Source organism: Oncorhynchus mykiss, chromosome 9 (assembly GCF_057628025.1).
Source record: "Oncorhynchus mykiss isolate SJ-2025 chromosome 9, ASM5762802v1, whole genome shotgun sequence".
Taxonomy (NCBI): domain Eukaryota; kingdom Metazoa; phylum Chordata; class Actinopteri; order Salmoniformes; family Salmonidae; genus Oncorhynchus; species Oncorhynchus mykiss.
Genome location: NC_143030.1, coordinates 13,068,624 through 13,090,306, shown reverse-complemented (window position 1 = coordinate 13,090,306; position 21,683 = coordinate 13,068,624). Strand labels below are relative to the sequence as shown.

Here is a 21,683-nt window from a genome sequence, read left to right as displayed (position 1 = left end):
GAATATAGCCTCAATACTGTTATAGCCTCTCTACTGAATATAGCCTCAATACTGTTATAGCCTCTCTACTGAATATAGCCTCTCTACTGAATATAGCCTCTCTACTGAATATAGCCTCTCTACTGAATATAGCCTCGCTACTGTTATAGCCTCTCTACTGTTATAGCCTTGCTACTGAATATAGCCTCTCTACTGTATATAGCCTCTCTACTGAATATAGCCTCAATACTGTTATAGCCTCTCTACTGAATATAGCCTTTCTACTGAATATAGCCTCTCTACTGAATATAGCCTCTCTACTGAATATAGCCTCGCTACTGTTATAGCCTCTCTACTGAATATAGCCTCTCTACTGTATATAGCCTCTCTACTGTTATAGCCTCTCTACTGAATATAGCCTCAATACTGTTTTAGCCTCTCTACTGAATATAGCATCGCTACTGTTATAGCCTCTCTACTGTTATAGCCTTGCAACTGAATATAGCTCTCTACTGTATATAGCCACTCTACTGAATATAGCCTCAATACTGTTGTAGCCTCGCTACTGTTATAGCCTCTCTACTGTTATAGCCTCTCTACTGTTATAGCCTCTCTACTGTTATAGCCTCTCTACTGAATATAGCCTCAATACTGTTGTAGCCTCTCTACTGTTATAGCCTCTCTACTGTTATAGCCTCTCTACTGTTATAGCCTCTCTACTGTTATAGCCTCTCTACTGAATATAGCCTCAATACTGTTGTAGCCTCTCTACTGTTATAGCCTCTCTACTGTTATAGTGCCTCTACTGTTGTAGCCTCTCTACTGTTATAGCCTCTCTACTGTTATAGCCTCGTTACTGTTATAGCCTCTCTACTGTTATAGCCTCTCTACTGTTATAGCCTCTCTACTGTTATAGCCTCTCTACTGTCTTTTTACTGTTGTTTTATTTCTTTACCTACCTATTGTTCACCTAACACCTTTTTTGCACTATTGGTTAGAGCATTTCACTGTATGGTCTACTACACCTGTTGTATTCGGGCGCACGTGACAAATAAACTTTCATTTGATTTGATTTATATATACACAAACACACACACAATCACGATGTATACACAGACACAATCGCTATGTATACACACACACAATGACTATGTATACACACACACAATCACTATGTATACACACACACAATGACTATGTATACACACACACAATCACTATGTATACACACACACAATCACTATGTATACACACACACAATGACTATGTATACACACACACACAATCACTACAGTTGAAGTCGGAAGTTTACATACACTTAGGTTGGAGTCATTAAAACTTGTTTACATACACTTAGGTTGGAGCCATTAAAACTAGTTTACATACACAGGTTGGAGCCATTAAAACTAGTTTACATACACTTAGGTTGGAGTCATTCAAACTAGTTTACATACACTTAGGTTGGAGTCATTAAAACTAGTTTACATACACTTAGGTTGGAGTCATTAAAACTAGTTTACATACACTTAGGTTGGAGTCATTAAAACTAGTTTACATACACAGGTTGGAGCCATTAAAACTAGTTTACATACACTTAGGTTGGAGTCATTAAAACTAGTTTACATACACTTAGGTTGGAGTCATTAAAACTAGTTTACATACACTTAGGTTGGAGTCATTAAAACTAGTTTACATACACTTAGGTTGGAGTCATTAAAACTAGTTTACATACACTTAGGTTGGAGTCATTAAAACTAGTTTACATACATAGGTTGGAGTCATTAAAACTAGTTTACACACACTTAGGTTGGAGTCATTAAAACTAGTTTACATACACTTAGGTTGGAGTCATTAAAACTACTTTACATACACTTAGGTTGGAGTCATTAAAACTAGTTTACACACACTTAGGTTGGAGACATTAAAACTAGTTTACATACATAGGTTGGAGTCATTAAAACTAGTTTACACATACATAGGTTGGAGTCATTAAAACTAGTTTACACACACTTAGGTTGGAGTTATTAAAACTAGTTTACATACACTTAGGTTGGAGTCATTAAAACTAGTTTACATACACTTAGGTTGGAGTCATTAAAACTAGTTTACATACACTTAGGTTGGAGTCATTAAAACTAGTTTACATACATAGGTTGGAGTCATTAAAACTAGTTTACACACACTTAGGTTGGAGTCATTAAAACTAGTTTACATACACTTAGGTTGGAGTCATTAAAACTAGTTTACATACACTTAGGTTGGAGTTATTAAAACTAGTTTACATACACTTAGGTTGGAGTCATTAAAACTAGTTTACATACACTTAGGTTGGAGTCATTAAAACTAGTTTACATACACTTAGGTTGGAGTCATTAAAACTAGTTTACATACACTTAGGTTGGAGTCATTAAAACTAGTTTACACACACTTAGGTTGGAGTTATTAAAACTAGTTTACATACACTTAGGTTGGAGTCATTAAAACTAGTTTACATACACTTAGGTTGGAGCCATTAAAACTAGTTTACATACACTTAGGTTGGAGTCATTAAAACTAGTTTACATACACTTAGGTTGGAGTCATTAAAACTAGTTTACATACACTTAGGTTGGAGTCATTAAAACTAGTTTACACACACTTAGGTTGGAGTCATTAAAACTAGTTTACACACACTTAGGTTGGAGTCATTCATTTAAAATTCGTTTTTCAACCACTCCACAGATTTCTTGTTAACAAACTATAGTTTTGGCAAGTTGGTTAGGACATCTACTTTGTGCATGACACAAGTAATTTTTCCAACAATTGTTTACAGACAGATTATTTCACTTATAATTCACTGTATCACAATTTTAATGGGTCAGAAGTTTACATACACTAAGTTGACTGTGCCTTTAAACAGCTTGGAAAAATCCAGAAAATTATGTAAACGCTTTAGAAGCTTCTGATAAGGCTAATTGACATCATTTGAGTCAATTGGAGGCATACCTTCAAACTCAGTGCCTCTTGCTTGACATCATGGGAAAATCAAAAGAAATCAGCCAAGACCTCAGAAAAAAACATTGTAGACCTCCACAAGTCTGGTTCATCCTTGGGAGCATTTTCCAAACGCCTGAAGGTACCACGTTCATCTGTACAAACAATAGTACGCAAGTATAAACACCATGGGACCAAGCAGCCGTCATATCGCTCAGGAAGGAGACGCGTTCTGTCTCCTAGAGATTAAAATACTTTGGTTCAAAAAGTGCAAATCAGTCCCAGAACAACAGCAAAGGACATTGTGAAGAAGCTGGAGGAAACAGGTACAAAAGTATCTATATCCACAGTAAAACAAGTCCAATATGGACATAACCTGAAAGGCCGCTCAGCAAGGAAGAAGCCACTGCTCCAAAACCAGAGGGAGGGGGAAGAGAAGAGAGGGGGTATATGGAGAAAGAGAGGGAGGGGAGGAGAAGGGGGGTGGGGTAGACGGAGAAAGAGAGGGAGGGGCAGGAGAGAGGGAAGGGAGAAGAAGGAGAAAGCGAGCTGGAGGAGAAGAGAGGGGGTAGATGGAGAAAGGGAAGGAGGGAGGGGGAGGAGAGAGGGGACGGGGTATATATACCGAAAGGTTGCAAGTTCAAATCCCTGAGCTGACAAGGTACATCTGTCGTTCTGCCCCTGAACAGGCAGTTAACCCACTGTTCCTAGGCCGTCATTGAAAATAAGAATTTGTTCTTAACTGACTTGCCTAGTTAAATAAATAAAATATGGAGAGAGAGGGGAGGGGTATATGGAGAAAGGGGGAGGTTGAGAGAAGGGGGAGAGAGAATTTAATTGAATTGAGAGAGGTCATCTGCCTTTGGCCTAAAGAACAGGAACCCAGACTTCAAAGAAATTGGAAATACAGACATTTCTGAAAATAAATATGGTATAGAAGAGACGGACCCACTGGTTGGCCTCTAGGTTACAGAGAGCTGGTAGTCCCATCCACTAAACTAGCAGGTGTGAAAAAGGGAAGAGACTCAGGGGATATGCTAATTTGGTATGGAGACGACCTAACCTACTATATTAAATTAGTCAAAACAGGAACATTTTACATCTGGCTAGAAATTAATAAGGAAATTCAATCAACAGAGAAAAATGTCCTCCTGTGTGCTACCTACAGTACCAGTGAAACGTTTTAGAACACCTACTCACTCTTTTTACTACTTTCTACATTGTAGAATAATAGTGAAGACGTCAAAACTATGAAATAAAATATATGGAATCATGCAGTAACCAAAAAAGTGTTAAACTAATCCCACATTTTTACTGACAAAGTATGGGTAGTATACAAAAAATAGCCCTATTTTGTAAAAGACCAAGTCCATATTATGGCAAGAACAGCTCAAATAAGCAAATGTAACGAGAAACGACAGTTCATCATTACTTCATGACATGAAGGTGAGTCAATACGGAACATTTCAAGAACTTTGAAAGTTTCTTCAAGTGCAGTTGCTAAAACCATCAAGCGTTATGATAAAACTGGCCCAGAGTTACCTCTGCTGCAGAGGATAAATTAATTAGAGTTACCAGCCTCAAAAATTGCAGCCCAAATAAATGCTTCAGAGATTTCAAGTAACAGACACATCTCAACATCAAATGTTGTGAGGACACTGCATAAATCAGGCCTTCATGGTCAAATTGCTGCAAAGAAACACCTACTAAAGGATATCAATGAGAAAAAATATACTTTTTCTTGTGCCAAGACACACGAGCAATGGACTTTGGACCGGTGGAAATCTGTCCTTTGGTTTGATGAGTCCCCCCCCCCCCAGTACCAAATTTGCTGCTCCATCAGATGTCCTGGCCACATGACATATCTATCGTAGGATATGTTTCCCATGCCAATAAAGCCCTTTGAATTGAGAGGGAGAACGTAGGCAGACATGGCTCTCAAGAGAAGACAGGCTATGTGCTCACTGCCCACAAAATGAGGTGGAAACTGAGCTGCACTTCCTAACCTCCTGTCCAATGTATGACCACATTAGAGAGACATATTTCCCTCAGATTACACAGATCCACAAAGAATTTGAAAACAAACCCGATTTTGATGAACTCTCCCATCTACTGGGTGAAATTCCACAGTGTGCCATCACAGCAGCAAGATTTGTGACCTGTTGCCACAAGAAAAGGTCAACCAGTGAAGAACAAACACCATTGTAAATACAACCCATATTTATTGTGTCCTTTAACCATTTGTACATTGTTACAACACTGTATATATATATAATATGACATTTGTAATGTCTTTATTGTTTTGAAACTTCTGTATGTGCAATGTTTACTGTTAATTTGATTGTTTATTTAACTTTTGTATATTATCTACCTCACTTGCTTTGGCAATGTTTCCCATGCCAATAAAGCTTGAATTTAATTTAATTGAGAGAGAGAAAGACAGAGAGAGAACCCTAACCCTAACCCTAACCCTACCTCACTTGCTTTGACAATGTTAACACGTTTCCCATGCCAATAAAGCCCCTTGAATTGAATTGAATTGAGAGACAGAGAGACAGAGAGAGAGAGAGACAGAGAGAGAGAGAGAGAAAGACAGAGACAGACAGAGAGAGAGAGCGAGAGAGAGAGAGAGAGAGACAGGGAGAGAGAGAGAGATAGAGAGAGAGAGAGAGAGAGAGATAGATAGAGAGAGAGAGAGAGAGACAGGGAGAGAGAGAGAGAGAGAGAGAGAGAGAGAGAGAGAGAGATAGAGAGAGAGACAGGGAGAGAGAGAGACAGAGAGAGAGAGACAGAGAGAGAGAGAGAGAGAGAGACAGAGATAGACAGAGAGAGAGAGAGAGAAGCCACAGGAAGCCATGAGGGACCTCAATAAGAAGATGGAATTAAGAGGTCTGGTTACACAGGAGGTCAAAGCCACACTAACTGAATTCACCTCCTCCACTTCTCTCATCCTTCTCTCTCCATCCCCCTCTGTCTCCATCCTCCTCTCTCTCCATTCTCCTCTCTCTCCATCCCCCTCTCTCTCTATCCCCCTCTCTCTCCCTTCTCCTCTCTCCATCCCCCTCTCTCTCCATCCTCCTCTCTCTCCATCCTCCTCTCTCTCCATTCTCCTCTCTCTCCATCCTCCTCTCTCTCCCTTCTCCTCTCTTTCCATCCCCCTCTCTCTCATCCTCTTCTCTCCATCCCCCTCTCTCTCCATTCTCCTCTCTTTCCACCCCATCTCTCTCCATCCTCCTCTCTCAGACCCCTCTCTCTCCATTCTCCTCTCTTTCCATCCCCCACTCTCTCCATCCTCCTCTCTCAGCCCCGTCTCTCCATCCTCGTCTCTTTCCATCCCCCTCTCTCTCCATCCTCGTCTCGCTCCATCCCCCTCTCTCTCCATCCTCGTCTCGCTCCATCCCCCTCTCTCTCCATCCTCGTCTCTTTCCATCCCCCTCTCTCTCCATCCTCGTCTCTCTCCATCCCCCTCGCTCTCCATCCTCGTCTCTCTCCATCCCCCTCTCTCTCCATTCTCCTCTCTCTCCATCCCCCTCCCTCTCATCCTCCTCTCTCCCTCCCACTGTCTCTCCATTCTCCTCTCTCTCCATCCCCCTCTCTCTCATCCTCCTCTCTCCATCCCCCTCTCTCTCCATTCTCATCTTTCCATCCCCCTCTCTCTCATCCTCCACTCTCCCTCCCCCTCTCTCTCTCATCCTCCTCTCTCCCTCCTCCTCTCTCTCCATTCTCCTCTCTTTCCATCCCCTCTCTCTCCATTCTCCTCTCTCTCCATCCCCCTCCTCTCATCCTCCTCTCTCCATCCCCCTCTCTCTCCATTCTCCTCTCTCTCCATCCCCCTCTCTCTCCATCCCCCTCCTCTCATCCTCCTCTCTCTCCTTTCCACTCTCCTCTCTCTCCATTCCTCTCTCTCTCCATTCTCCTCTCTTTCCATCCCCCTCTCTCTCCATCCTCCTCTCTCAGCCCCCTCGCTCTCCATTCTCCTCTCTCTCCATCCCCCTCTCTCTCCATTCTCCTCTCTCTCCATCCCCCTCTCTCCATTCTCCTCTCTCTCCATCCCCCTCTCTCTCATCCTCCTCTCTCCCTCCCACTGTCTCTCCATTCTCCTCTCTCTCCATCCCCCTCTCTCTCATCCTCCTCTCTCCCTCCCACTGTCTCTCCATTCTCCTCTCTCTCTCCATCCCCCTCTCTCTCATCCTCCTCTCTCCATCCCCCTCTCTCTCCATTCTCATCTTTCCATCCCCCTCTCTCTCATCCTCCGCTCTCCCTCCCCCTCTCTCTCTCATCCTCCTCTCTCCCTCCTCCTCTCTCTCCATTCTCCTCTCTTTCCATCCCCTCTCTCTCTATCCTCCTCTCTCAGCCCCCTCTCTCTCCATTCTCCTCTCTCTCCATCCCCCTCCTCTCATCCTCCTCTCTCCATCCCCCTCTCTCTCCATTCTCCTCTCTCTCCATCCCCCTCTCTCTCCATCCCCCTCCTCTCATCCTCCTCTCTCTCCTTTCCATCCCCCTCTCTCTCCATCCTCCTCTCTCAGCCCCCTGTATCTCTATCTCTCATTCCTCTTTTCTTCAGCAACATTATATCTGTCAGGCTATGGAGGGAGAGGAGGCTGGATTTAGAAACTCGTTGGTATAAAAATTATATGAGCCTTAATTTCTCCTCCATTTATTTCCAAAATTACCACAAAGTGAGAGAGAGACGGGGAACTTCAGGATGTGTGCGTGCGTTTGTGTGTGTCTGCGCGTCCGTGTGTGTGTGTGTGTGTGCGTGCTTGTGTGTGTGTGTGCGTGGGTGCGTGTGTGCATGTGCATGTGTGTGTGTGCGTGTGTGCGTGTGTGAGAGCGTGGGTGTGAGAGTGTGGGTGCGTGTGTGTGTGTGCGTGTGTGTGTGTGTGCGTGTGTGTGCGCGCCTGTGTGTGTGTGTGCGTGGGTGCGTGTGTGTGTGTGTGTGTGTGCATGTGCATGTGTGTGCGTGTGTGGGTGTGTGTGTGTGTGTGCGTGCGTGTGTGTATAAGCCACACTTCTTGTACTCCTGGCACATTGTTCACAGTGCAGTATGACAGGGTGAAAGCTGAGCCTGCGGTCTGTGGTTCTATAGTAAACTGTACTTACAGTTTGCAGAATGATTCCATCATGGGTCTAATGGAATGTTCTATTCTACTGTTGGAATGTGATGGTGACAACCCACACTGTTACTCATCCAAGGGTCTAAACAGCCCCGCGCGTGTGTGTGTGCGCGCCTGTGTGTGTGTGTGTGTGTGTGTGTGTGTGTGTGTGTGTGGTGGTAGTTAATGACCCCAGCTGAACCCACGTTACCATAACACGTGTGTTTAAGATGCCAAGGTGAGAGATACAAATTACAGAGTGTATTCCCTCATCATACAGAGTCCTTCAACACACACACACACACAGAAAGATAGACAGGCAGGCATGCAGACAGACACATCTGCAGACAGACACACACACACATAAAGACAGACAGACAGACAGACAGACAGACAGACAGACAGACAGACAGACAGACAGGCAGACAGACAGACAGGCAGGCAGACAGACAGACAGACAGACAGACAGACAGACAGACAGACAGACAGACAGACAGACAGACAGACAGACAGACAGACAGACAGACAGGCAGGCAGGCAGACAGGCAGGCAGGCAGACAGACAGCCAGGCAGATTGTCAGATAGGCAGACAGACAGCCAGGCAGACAGACAGGCAGGCAGACAGACAGCCAGGCAGACAGACAGGCAGGCAGACAGACAGACAGACAGACAGACAGACAGACAGACAGCCAGGCAGACAGGCAGGCAGGCAGACAGACAGCCAGGCAGATTGTCAGATAGGCAGACAGACAGTAATATGTCTGCTGATTTTGAATAAGCTAACATTCCTAAGCTTTTCTTATCGTGAAAAAGCTTCAAATACCAATTCCCAGCCTTCCCAGCCTTCCCAGCCTTCCCAGCCTTCCCAGCCTTCCCAGCCTTACCTGACCGTGTCCGCAGAACTTCCAGCTTCTCCATGTCCACTGTCAGTGGGAATGGGAAAAGAGAGAGAGGGGGAGAGAGAGAGACAGAGAGAGAGAGAGACAGAGAGAGAGAGAGAGACGCCCCTGACTCTGAGGTAAGTATTGTGAGTCATTAACTGACTGAAACTGGGAGTGTGTCAGCAAGAACGAAGGAGAGATAGAGGGAGAGAGAGACAGAGAGGGGGAGAGAGAGGGAGAGTGAGAGTGAGAGAAAGAGAGAGTGAGTATAAAACCTCTTGAATTGAGAAAGCGTGAGAGAGCACGAGAGAAATAGGGAGAGACCACGAGAGAGAGAGAGACAGAGGGAGAGAGAGAGAGCACGAGAGATTGAGAGCACGAGAGAGAGAAAGAGAGACAGAGAGAGGGAGAGAGAGAGAGAGAGAGAGAGAGAGGGAGAGAGAGAGAAAGAGAGAGCGATAGAGAGAGAGAAAGAAAGCACGAGAGAGAGTGAGAGAGAGAGAAAGAGAGAGAGAGAGAGAGAAAGAAAGAGAGGGAGAGAGAGAGACAGAGAGAGAGAGAGAGAAAGAGAGGGAGAGAGAGGGAGAGTGAGAGCGAGAGAAAGAGAGAGAGAGAAAGCCTCTTGAATTGATTTGAGAAAGAGTGAGAGAGAGGGACAGAGAGACTGTCCTCTAATACGTCGAGGGGAGAAAGAGAGGAAGTTAATGGTAGTAGCTATATTCGCACCCTCCCCTCCTCCTCCTCCCTCTTCCCTCCCCTCCTCCTCCTCCTCCTCCTCCTCCTTCTCAGCGCTGCTCTTCTCTTCCTCTCAAACTGTTTCCTGTTTCCTGAGGTGACAGATAACTTGCCAATAGGGAGTTTGGGACTGATAGGACCCAGGGCCAGAGGTGTGTGTGTGTGTGTGTGTGTGTGTGTGTGTGTGTGTGTGTGTGTGTGTGTGTGTGTGTGTGTGTTCAAGTTTTATTGTTACATGCACAAGTACAGGAAAAGTTATACAGAATATACCGTTTTTGTCCCTAAACAGTGAGTAGACAGTGGCAGAATACCTGACCACTGTGACTGACCCAAACTTAAGGAAAGCTTTGAATATGGACACTTAATGTCCAAAAGTATGTGGCCACCTGCTCATCAAGAATGTGGCCACCTGCCCCTTTGCTGCTGTAACAGCCTCCACTCTTCTGAGAAGGCTTGATTTGATCTCGGGCTTGTGTGCGGCCACTCGGCCATAGAAACCCATTTCATGACGCTCCCCGGACAAACAGTTCTTGTGCTGACGTTGCATCCAGAGGCAGTTTGAAAGTCAAACTGTTGAAAGTCACCGAACTCTTCGGTAAGGCCATTCTACTGCCAATGTTTGTCTATGGAGATTGCATGGCTGTGTACTCAATTTTATACACCTGTCAGCAACGGGTGTGTCTGAAATAGCTAAATCGACTAATTTGAAGGGGTGTCCACATACTTGTGTATATATATATATATAAAACATGAGAAATAGGAAATAAAAGAGGAAGCAGGATTAGTGCCAGTAGCAAATGTACCATGTTGCTACTGAGGTAGATACAGTAAGTACTTGTAGGATTAGGAGAAAGTGGCTGGTAGCAGCACCAACAATACTAACAATAGGTGGATGTAAACAGGGCTGAACAGTGGCTGTGTGTGTGTGTGTGTGTGTGTGTGTGTGTGTGTGTGTGTGTGTGTGTGTGTGTGTGTGTGTGTGTGTGTTCCTACAGACTTTGAAGAGCAGCTGTACGACACCAAGTTAACAGGCCAGACGTTCCGCCACCCCACAGTGTCTTCCCAGAGTTCTGACGATACCACCACCCTGAGTCGTTCCCCTATCTCCCTCAACAACAAGAGACCTGAATTCCTCTTCCTGGTAAATATTTACGCCTTTATTTAACTTTACAGTTACCTACTTACTTACCTACTTACATTATGTTGCACAACGATGGAAGTCAATAAGTGATCATTTTAGTTCATGTATGATATATTTGGGCTTGAAATACCAGATATGCATGTGTGACTTCACATGTTTTCAGAGAGTCTTAACGTGTCGTTTCCTGTGAGATGATGTGCAAATGTGTTTCAGAGCTGGGTTTTATGTAAATGTTACCTATGTATTGGCACTGTTTATTAATTAGAAACACCTGCTTCAAAGTTCTTTCTGTTCGCAAGTCGTCTGAGAGCCAAACAGCTTTTCTCAATAGTCAAACAAACATGTTCACTGATGAGAGGGTTGGGGAAAAACCACCCAAATTAACAAAAGCTAAATTTGTGCTTGAGTTCAATGCGAAATTCCTCTCTGAAGCTACAACCAGCACTTAGTACACAGCCAACACCAAACACACGTCTGAGCAATCAGTAGCAAATCAACTATGTTGTCTGCACGAGGCGCTGTGTGGCAGCCCAAAAATAGGGTTATTATTATTATTTATCATTATTATTAATTAATATTATTATTAATTAATATTATTTATTATCATCATTAATTACTATTATTATTAATTAATATTATTTATTATCATTATTACTATTAATTAATATTATTATTAATTAATATTATTTATTATCATTATTATTATTCATACTATTTATTATCAGTAGTATTATTATTTATTGTTATTATTAACTATTATTATTATTATTTATTATTATTCATTATTATTAATATAATCCTTATTATTATTATTGTTAATTTTTATTATTGTTAATTATTATTAATATTATTATTTATTTTTATTATTTATTGTTATTATTTACTATTATTATTATTGTTATTTATTATTATTAATATTATTATTTACTATTATTATTAATATTGTTATTTATTATAAATTATTATTAATATTATTATTTATTATTATTATTATTATTATTATTATTATTATTATTCATTATTATTAATTATTATTATTATTATTCATTATTATTATTATTATTATTATTCATTATTATTATTATTCATTATTATTATTATTATTCATTATTATTATTGTTATTTATTATTATTAATATTATTATTTACTATTATTATTAATATTGTTATTTATTATAAATTATTATTAATATTATTATTTATTATTATTATTATTATTATTATTATTATTATTATTCATTATTATTATTATTATTATTATTATTCATTATTATTATTATTCATTATTATTATTATTATTCATTATTATTATTATTCATTATTACTATTATTATTCATTATTATTATTATTATTCATTATTATTATTATTATTATTCATTATTATTATTATTATTCATTATTATTCATTATTATTATTATTATTCATTATTATTCATTATTATTATTATTATTATTCATTATTATTATTATTATTCATTATTATTATTATTATTATTATTATTATTATTATTATTCATTATTATTATTATTCATTATTATGATTATTATTCATTATTATTATTATTCATTATTATTATTATTATTATTATTATTATTACGTTAACGACCTGTTGTTGACGTTAGAGCAGAATTCATTATGCAGAGGGTACGATAAACATATGATTTTCAAGGGGAGCAGGGCTAGCCCCTTACTGGTGCTACGGCTCTCACAGCTGTGTTGAGGAGACATCATCAGTACAGCTGATGGGATCTTCTACTAAGGCACTGATATCTGATCCTACAGAGATGAATAGTACATGTAGAGCCTATTATTTCCGACCTAGACAGTTCCTCCACATAGCTTGGATACTTCTGCTTGTCGGCAGTTCCTGGAGAACCTTACGTTGCCCAAACTCTCTCAACAAGAAACCCTGGTATTAGAGGAACCTGTCACTTTATCTGAACTGAAAGCTGCTCTTTTACATCAGAAGAAAGATTATGCAGTATTGATGGAATACCTCCTGAACTCATTCTCAACTTTCGGGATGAGTTAAGACCAGTTATTTTTGACTCGCTTAACGTTGCTGTTGCAAAAAGGACAATTCCACAGAGACATCAACACAGCTATTATTTCCCTAACCCCTAAGAAAGGAAAAATACTTCACAAATTGTATACATTTTCGGCCGGTCAGTTTAATCGGAACAGAAATGAACATGTGCCAAAGTTCTAGCCGTTCGCCTAAAGAAAGTTATTAACAAGCTCATACGTCCTGATCGGGGTTTATTAAGGTTGGCAGGAAGCCTATAACGTGCTCCACCATATATCTACAGACACTACCCATTCACTATATAACCACAATGTATATCTACAGACACTACCCATTCACCATATAACCACAATGTATATCTACAGACACTACCCATTCACTATATAACCACAATTTTACCTGGCAAGCCAGTTAAGAACAAATTCTTATTTACAATGATGGGATAACTGCCTGTTCAGGGGCAGAACGACAGCTCAGGGATTTGAACTTGCAACCTTTCGGTTACTAGTCCAAGGCTCTAACCACTAGGCTACCCTGCCGCCCCAGGCTCAACCCATTATTATGCACACACCCACACACACACACCCATGGGGAAATGTTGTTGCAGTGTCATGTACATGTTTAAAGTGGCGTTTAAATTCAAAACAACTTTCATAACAGTTATATACCAATACAACTTTCAGAACAATACAACTTTCAGAACAGTTATATACCAATACAACTTTCATAACAGTTACAGTGCCTTGCGAAAGTATTCGGCCCCCTTGAACTTTGCGACCTTTTGCCACATTTCAGGCTTCAAACATAAAGATATTAAACTGTATTTTTTTGTGAAGAATCAACAACAAGTGGGACACAATCATGAAGTGGAACGACATTTATTGGCTATTTAAAACTTTTTTAACAAATCAAAAACTTAAAAATTGGGCGTGCAAAATTATTCAGCCCCTTTACTTTCAGTGCAGCAAACTCTCTCCAGAAGTTCAGTGAGGATCTCTGAATGATCCAATGTTGACCTAAATGACTAATGATGATAAATACAATCCACCTGTGTGTAATCAAGTCTCCGTATGAATGCACCTGCACTGTGATAGTCTCAGAGGTCCGTTAAAAGCGCAGAGCGCATCATGAAAAACAAGGAACACACCAGGCAGGTCCGAGATACTGTTGTGAAGAAGTTTAAAGCCGGATTTGGATACAAAAAGATTTCCCAAGCTTTAAACATCCCAAGGAGCACTGTGCAAGCGATAATATTGAAATGGAAGGAGTATCAGACCACTGCAAATCTACCAAGACCTGGCCGTCCCTCTAAACTTTCAGCTCATACAAGGAGAAGACTGATCAGAGATGCAGCCAAGAGGCCCATGATCACTCTGGATGAACTGCAGAGATCTACAGCTGAGGTGGGAGACTCTGTCCATAGGACAACAATCAGTCATGTATTGCACAAATCTGGCCTTTATGGAATAGTGGCAAGAAGAAAGCCATTTCTTAAAGATATCCATAAAAAGTGTTGTTTACAGTTTGCCACAAGCCACCTGGGAGACACACCAAACATGTGGAAGAAGGTGCTCTGGTCAGATGAAACCAAAATTGAACTTTTTGGCAACAATGCAAAACGTTATGTATGGCGTAAAAGCAACACAGCTCATCACCCTGAACACACCATCTCCACTGTCAAACATGGTGGTGGCAGCATCATGGTTTGGGCCTGCTTTTCTTCAGCAGGGACAGGGAAGATGGTTCAAATTGATGGGAAGATGGATGAAGCCAAATACAGGACCATTCTGGAAGAAAACCTGATGGAGTCTGCAAAAGACCTGAGACTGGGACGGAGATTTGTCTTCCAACAAGACAATGATCCAAAACATAAAGCAAAATCTACAATGGAATGGTTCAAAAATAAACATATCCAGGTGTTAGAATGGCCAAGTCAAAGTCCAGACCTGAATCCAATCGAGAATCTGTGGAAAGAACTGAAAACTGCTGTTCACAAATGCTCTCCATCCAACCTCACTGAGCTCGAGCTGTTTTGCAAGGAGGAATGGGAAAAAATGTCAGTCTCTCGATGTGCAAAACTGATAGAGACATACCCCAAGCGACTTACAGCTGTAATCGCAGCAAAAGGTGGCGCTACAAAGTATTAACTTAAGGGGCTGAATAATTTTGCACGCCCAATTTTTCAGTTTTTGATTTGTTAAAAAAGTTTGAAATATCCAATAAATGTCGTTCCACTTCATGATTGTGTTGTTGTTGATTCTTCACAAAAAAATACAGTTTTATATCTTTATGTTTGAAGCCTGAAATGTGGCAAAAGGTCGCAAAGTTCAAGGGGGCCGAATACTTTCACAAGGCACTGTATATACCAATGAAAACATGTTTTTTTATGTATCAAAAAAGACTAGCCTGCTGGCCTTACTGAGTCGATAGGAACATTAGCCTGATCTATTTAGGAGGGACATCATACCTGGCACAAATTATTGTCTAGTTGTGTTTTTCCTGCTGAGGGGTGCCCTATACCTGCGCCTAGAGGGGAGTACTTCAAAGTCCAGGTACAGGGGGTGGCTTGGGTCAAAAATGATTTTGTGAGCCTTGCTGAGGGCCCTGACCTTAAAGATCTCATCCAAGTCTGTCTGTTTGACTCCCAGTACCTTGGGGAGGGCCCTGACCTTAAAGATCTCATCCAGGCCTGTCTGTTTGACTCCAAGTACCTTGGGGAGGGCCCTGACCTTAAAGATCTCATCCAGGCCTGTCTGTTTGACTCCAGGTACCTTGGAGAGGGCCCTGACCTTAAAGATCTCATCCAGGCCTGTCTGTTTGACTCCAGGTACCTTGGGGAGGGCCCTGACCTTAAAGATCTCATCCAGGCCTGTCTGTTTGGCTCCAGGTACCTTGGGGAGGGCCCTGACCTTAAAGATCTCATCCAGGCCTGTCTGTTTGACTCCAGGTACCTTGGGGAGGGCCCTGACCTTAAAGAGCTCATCCAGGCCTGTCTGTTTGACTCCTAGTACCTTGGGGAGGGCTCTGACTTTAAAGATCTCATCCAGGCCTGTCTGTTTGACTCCTAGTACCTTGCGGAGGGCCCTGACCGTAAAGATCTCATCCAGGCCTGTCTGTTTGACTCCCAGTACCTTGGGGAGGGCCCTGACCTTAAAGATCTCATCCAGGCCTGTCTGTTTGACTCCCAGTACCTTGGGGAGGGCCCTGACCTTAAAGATCTCATCCAGGCCTGTCTGTTTGACTCCTAGTACCTTGCTTGCTGTGGTGATAATCCTTCTCAGCATATTTCTCTGGCTGACAGTGGCATTGCCAAACCAACAAACAATACAAAAAGTTAAAATACTCCCAATGAAAGATTTGTAAAACAGTGTCAGTATAGTACAGTCTACATTAAAAGATCCCAGCTTTTTGAGAAAGTACAGTCTCTGTTGGCTCTTTTTGTAGATCCGGTCTGTACATTTACTCCACTGAAGCTTATTGTCCAAGAGGACACCCAGATAGTTATATTCCTCTACAATCTCTATATTCTGACCTCTGATAGATGTTGCAGAGGTAGGTGTTGTATGCTTCCTGAAGTCTATGCACATCTCTTTGGTCTTGTTGGTATTGAGGACCGAGTGTGATTCCTCACACCCCTCTACAAAGCCATCTAGGACCGGGCCATGATGTTCCTCATCATCATGCAACAGGCTGATGAAGCTTCTGAGTGACACTGAGAATACAACTTTTCACAAGTTTCTCAAGGCATTTCATTGCTAAGGATGTAAAGGAGACAGGGCGGTAGTCATTCAGCACAGAGGGATTAGATGCTTTAGGAATGGGTATAATTATTGAGTTTTTCCACAAAACTTTGACTCCAGTGTTGCTGGTCGAGTGAGGATTGGAAAATGTCTGTAAAAACACCAGCCAGTTGTTCAGCACAGTACTTTAACACATGTCCACTTATTTTGTCTGGCATTACCATATCCCCTCTATTCACACTACCGACATTACCATATCCCCTCTATTCACACTACTGGCATTACCATATCCCCTCTATTCACACTACTGGCATTACCATAACCCCTCTATTCACACTACCGACATTACCATATCCCCTCTATTCACACTACTGGCATTACCATATCCCCTCTATTCACACTACTGGCATTACCATAACCCCTCTATTCACACTACCGACATTACCATATCCCCTCTATTCACACTACTGGCATTACCATATCCCCTCTATTCACACTACCGGCATTACCATATCCCCTCTATTCACACTACTGGCATTACCATATCCCCTCTATTCACACTACTGGCATTACCATATCCCCTCTATTCACACTACTGGCATTACCATAACCCCTCTATTCACACTACCGACATTACCATATCCCCTCTATTCACACTACTGGCATTACCATATCCCCTCTATTCACACTACTGGCATTACCATATCCCCTCTATTCACACTACCGGCATTACCATATCCCCTCTATTCACACTACTGGCATTACCATATCCCCTCTATTCACACTACTGGCATTACCATAACCCCTCTATTCACACTACTGACATTACCATATCCCCTCTATTGACACTACTGGCATTACCATATCCCCTCTATTCACACTACCGGCATTACCATATCCCCTCTATTCACACTACTGGCATTACCATATCCCCTCTATTCACATTACTGGCATTACCATATCCCCTCTATTCACACTACCGGCATTACCATATCCCCTCTATTCACACTACCGGCATTACCATATCCCCTCTATTCACACTACTGGCATTACCATATCCCCTCTATTCACACTACTGGCAGGAAGCACATTACCATATCCCCTCTATTCACACTACCGGCATTACCATATCCCCTCTATTCACACTACTGGCATTACCATATCCCCTCTATTCACACTACTGGCAGGAAGCACATTACCATATCCCCTCTATTCACACTACTGGCAGGAAGCACATTACCATATCCCCTCTATTCACACTACCGGCATTACCATATCCCCTCTATTCACACTACTGGCAGGAAGCACATTACCATATCCCCTCTATTCACTCTACTGGCAGGAAGCACATTACCATATCCCCTCTATTCACTCTACTGGCAGGAAGCACATTACCATGTCCCCTCTATTCACTCTACTGGCAGGAAGCACATTACCATATCCCCTCTATTCACACTACTGGCATTACCATATCCCCTCTATTCACATTACTGGCATTACCATATCCCCTCTATTCACACTACCGGCATTACCATATCCCCTCTATTCACACTACTGACATTACCATATCCCCTCTATTCACACTACCGGCATTACCATATCCCCTCTATTCACACTACTGGCATTACCATATCCCCTCTATTCACATTACTGGCATTACCATATCCCCTCTATTCACACTACCGGCATTACCATATCCCCTCTATTCACACTACTGGCATTACCATATCCCCTCTATTCACTCTACTGGCAGGAAGTACATTACCATATCCCCTCTATTCACACTACTGGCATTACCATATCCCCTCTATTCACACTACTGGCATTACCATATCCCCTCTATTCACACTACTGGCAGGAAGAACTACTTAGAAACATTTCAAAATATCCAAGAAGACATACAGACTCTCCGCTATGACCACTTCTTTGCATGCTAGAATGTCAATTATTAAAATGAATGTCCAGCCTCGTATCCATTTTATGAGTTCCATGTTACCACTGTCTCCTCCTATAGACTATTGGTCTAAACTGGACTGTCATAAAGAAGTTCATTTGGGGGAGAAAGAGACCACAGATTAAATGTGCAACACTACAGAGAACACAACTTGCAGAATCAACCTTTAATTCCAAATGAATTTCCTAAAGACCCGGTTAAACCCAGAGGCGTTCCTTGGCGTGGTGTAGAAGAGTCGAGAGTTTCACCAACTAGATTACAAGATGTGCTCTTTTCTGGATTGACTGCTAAACAAAAAGTGTATTATTGTTGGGACCTGTAATATTGTTATATTGTTATACTGTTATATTGTTATATTGTTATACTGTTATACTGTTATATTGTTATATTGTTATACTGTTATACTGTTATACTGTTATATTGTTGTATTGTTGTATTGTTGTATTGTTGTATTGTTATACTGTTATACTGTTATATTGTTATATTGTTATACTGTTATACTGTTATACTGTTATATTGTTATACTGTTATATTGTTATACTGTTATACTGTTATACTGTTATACTGTTATATTGTTATACTGTTATATTGTTATATTGTTATACTGTTATATTGTTTTACTGTTATATTGTTATACTGTTATATTGTTATACTGTTATATTGTTATACTGTTATATTGTTATATTGTTATATTGTTATACTGTTATATTGTTATATTGTTGTATTGTTATACTGTTATACTGTTATATTGTTATATTGTTATACTGTTATACTGTTATACTGTTATATTGTTATATTGTTATACTGTTATATTGTTATATTGTTATATTGTTATACTGTTATACTGTTATATTGTTATATTGTTATACTGTTATATTGTTATACTGTTATACTGTTATATTGTTATACTGTTATACTGTTATATTGTTATACTGTTATATTGTTATACTGTTATATTGTTATATTGTTATACTGTTATATTGTTATATTGTTGTATTGTTATACTGTTATATTGTTATACTGTTATATTGTTATACTGTTATACTGTTATATTGTTATATTGTTATATTGTTATACTGTTATACTGTTATACTGTTATATTGTTATACTGTTGTATTGTTATACTGTTATACTGTTATACTGTTATATTGTTATACTGTTATATTGTTATATTGTTATATTGTTGTATTGTTATACTGTTATATTGTTATACTGTTATATTGTTATACTGTTATACTGTTATACTGTTATATTGTTATATTGTTATACTGTTATACTGTTATACTGTTATACTGTTATATTGTTATATTGTTATACTGTTATATTGTTATATTGTTGTATTGTTATACTGTTATATTGTTATACTGTTATATTGTTATACTGTTATACTGTTATATTGTTATACTGTTATACTGTTATATTGTTATTTTGTTATATTGTTATACTGTTATACTGTTATATTGTTATACTGTTGTATTGTTATACTGTTATACTGTTATATTGTTATACTGTTATATTGTTATATTGTTATACTGTTATACTGTTATATTGTTATATTGTTATACTGTTATACTGTTATATTGTTATACTGTTATACTGTTATATTGTTATACTGTTATATTGTTATATTGTTATACTGTTGTATTGTTATACTGTTATACTGTTATACTGTTATATTGTTATATTGTTATATTGTTATACTGTTATACTGTTATATTGTTATATTGTTATACTGTTATACTGTTATATTGTTATACTGTTATACTGTTATATTGTTATATTGTTATACTGTTGTATTGTTATACTGTTATACTGTTATACTGTTATATTGTTATACTGTTATATTGTTATATTGTTATACTGTTATACTGTTATATTGTTATACTGTTATATTGTTATATTGTTATACTGTTATACTGTTATATTGTTATATTGTTATACTGTTATACTGTTATACTGTTATATTGTTATATTGTTATACTGTTATATTGTTATATTGTTATATTGTTATACTGTTATATTGTTATACTGTTATATTGTTATACTGTTATACTGTTATACTGTTATATTGTTATACTGTTATACTGTTATATTGTTGTATTGTTATACTGTTATATTGTTGTATTGTTATACTGTTATATTGTTATATTGTTATATTGTTATATTGTTATACTGTTATATTGTTATACTGTTATATTGTTATACTGTTATACTGTTATATTGTTATATTGTTATATTGTTATACTGTTATATTGTTATATTGTTATACTGTTATACTGTTATATTGTTATATTGTTATACTGTTATACTGTTATACTGTTATACTGTTATATTGTTATATTGTTATACTGTTATATTGTTATATTGTTATATTGTTATACTGTTATATTGTTATACTGTTATACTGTTATATTGTTATACTGTTATACTGTTATACTGTTATATTGTTATATTGTTATACTGTTATACTGTTATATTGTTATATTGTTATACTGTTATACTGTTGTATTGTTATACTGTTGTATTGTTATACTGTTATATTGTTATATTGTTGTATTGTTATATTGTTATATTGTTATACTGTTATATTGTTATACTGTTATATTGTTATATTGTTATACTGTTATACTGTTATATTGTTATATTGTTATACTGTTATATTGTTATACTGTTATATTGTTATACTGTTATACTGTTATATTGTTATATTGTTATACTGTTATACTGTTATATTGTTATACTGTTATATTGTTATACTGTTATATTGTTATACTGTTATACTGTTATACTGTTATATTGTTATATTGTTATATTGTTATACTGTTGTACTGTTGTACTGTTGTACTGTTGTACTGTTGTATTGTTATATTGTTATACTGTTATACTGTTATACTGTTATATTGTTATATTGTTGTATTGTTGTATTGTTGTATTGTTGTATTGTTGTATTGTTATACTGTTATATTGTTGTATTGTTGTATTGTTGTATTGTTGTATTGTTGTATTGTTGTATTGTTATATTGTTATACTGTTATACTGTTATACTGTTATACTGTTATATTGTTATATTGTTATACTGTTATATTGTTATATTGTTGTATTGTTATACTGTTATATTGTTATACTGTTATATTGTTATACTGTTATACTGTTATA

General features: G+C 38.9%; 1 protein-coding gene across 2 annotated transcripts in view; it reads right to left on the bottom strand.

Annotated features, from left to right (window-relative positions):
* Nucleotides 1-21,683, bottom strand: part of LOC110531424 (NHS-like protein 2) — a 137,978-nt gene that overhangs the window by 52,619 nt on the left and 63,676 nt on the right. The window contains exon 1 of one of the 2 annotated variants that reach the window (XM_036987293.2): nt 8,933-9,601. The exons of the other annotated variant lie outside the window; for it this stretch is intronic. Coding sequence (XP_036843188.2) covers nt 8,933-8,966 — 34 coding nt within the window. The 5' untranslated portion in view covers nt 8,967-9,601. Of the gene's footprint in view, nt 1-8,932; nt 9,602-21,683 lie in introns of those variants that run through there. 2 annotated transcript variants of the gene reach the window in all.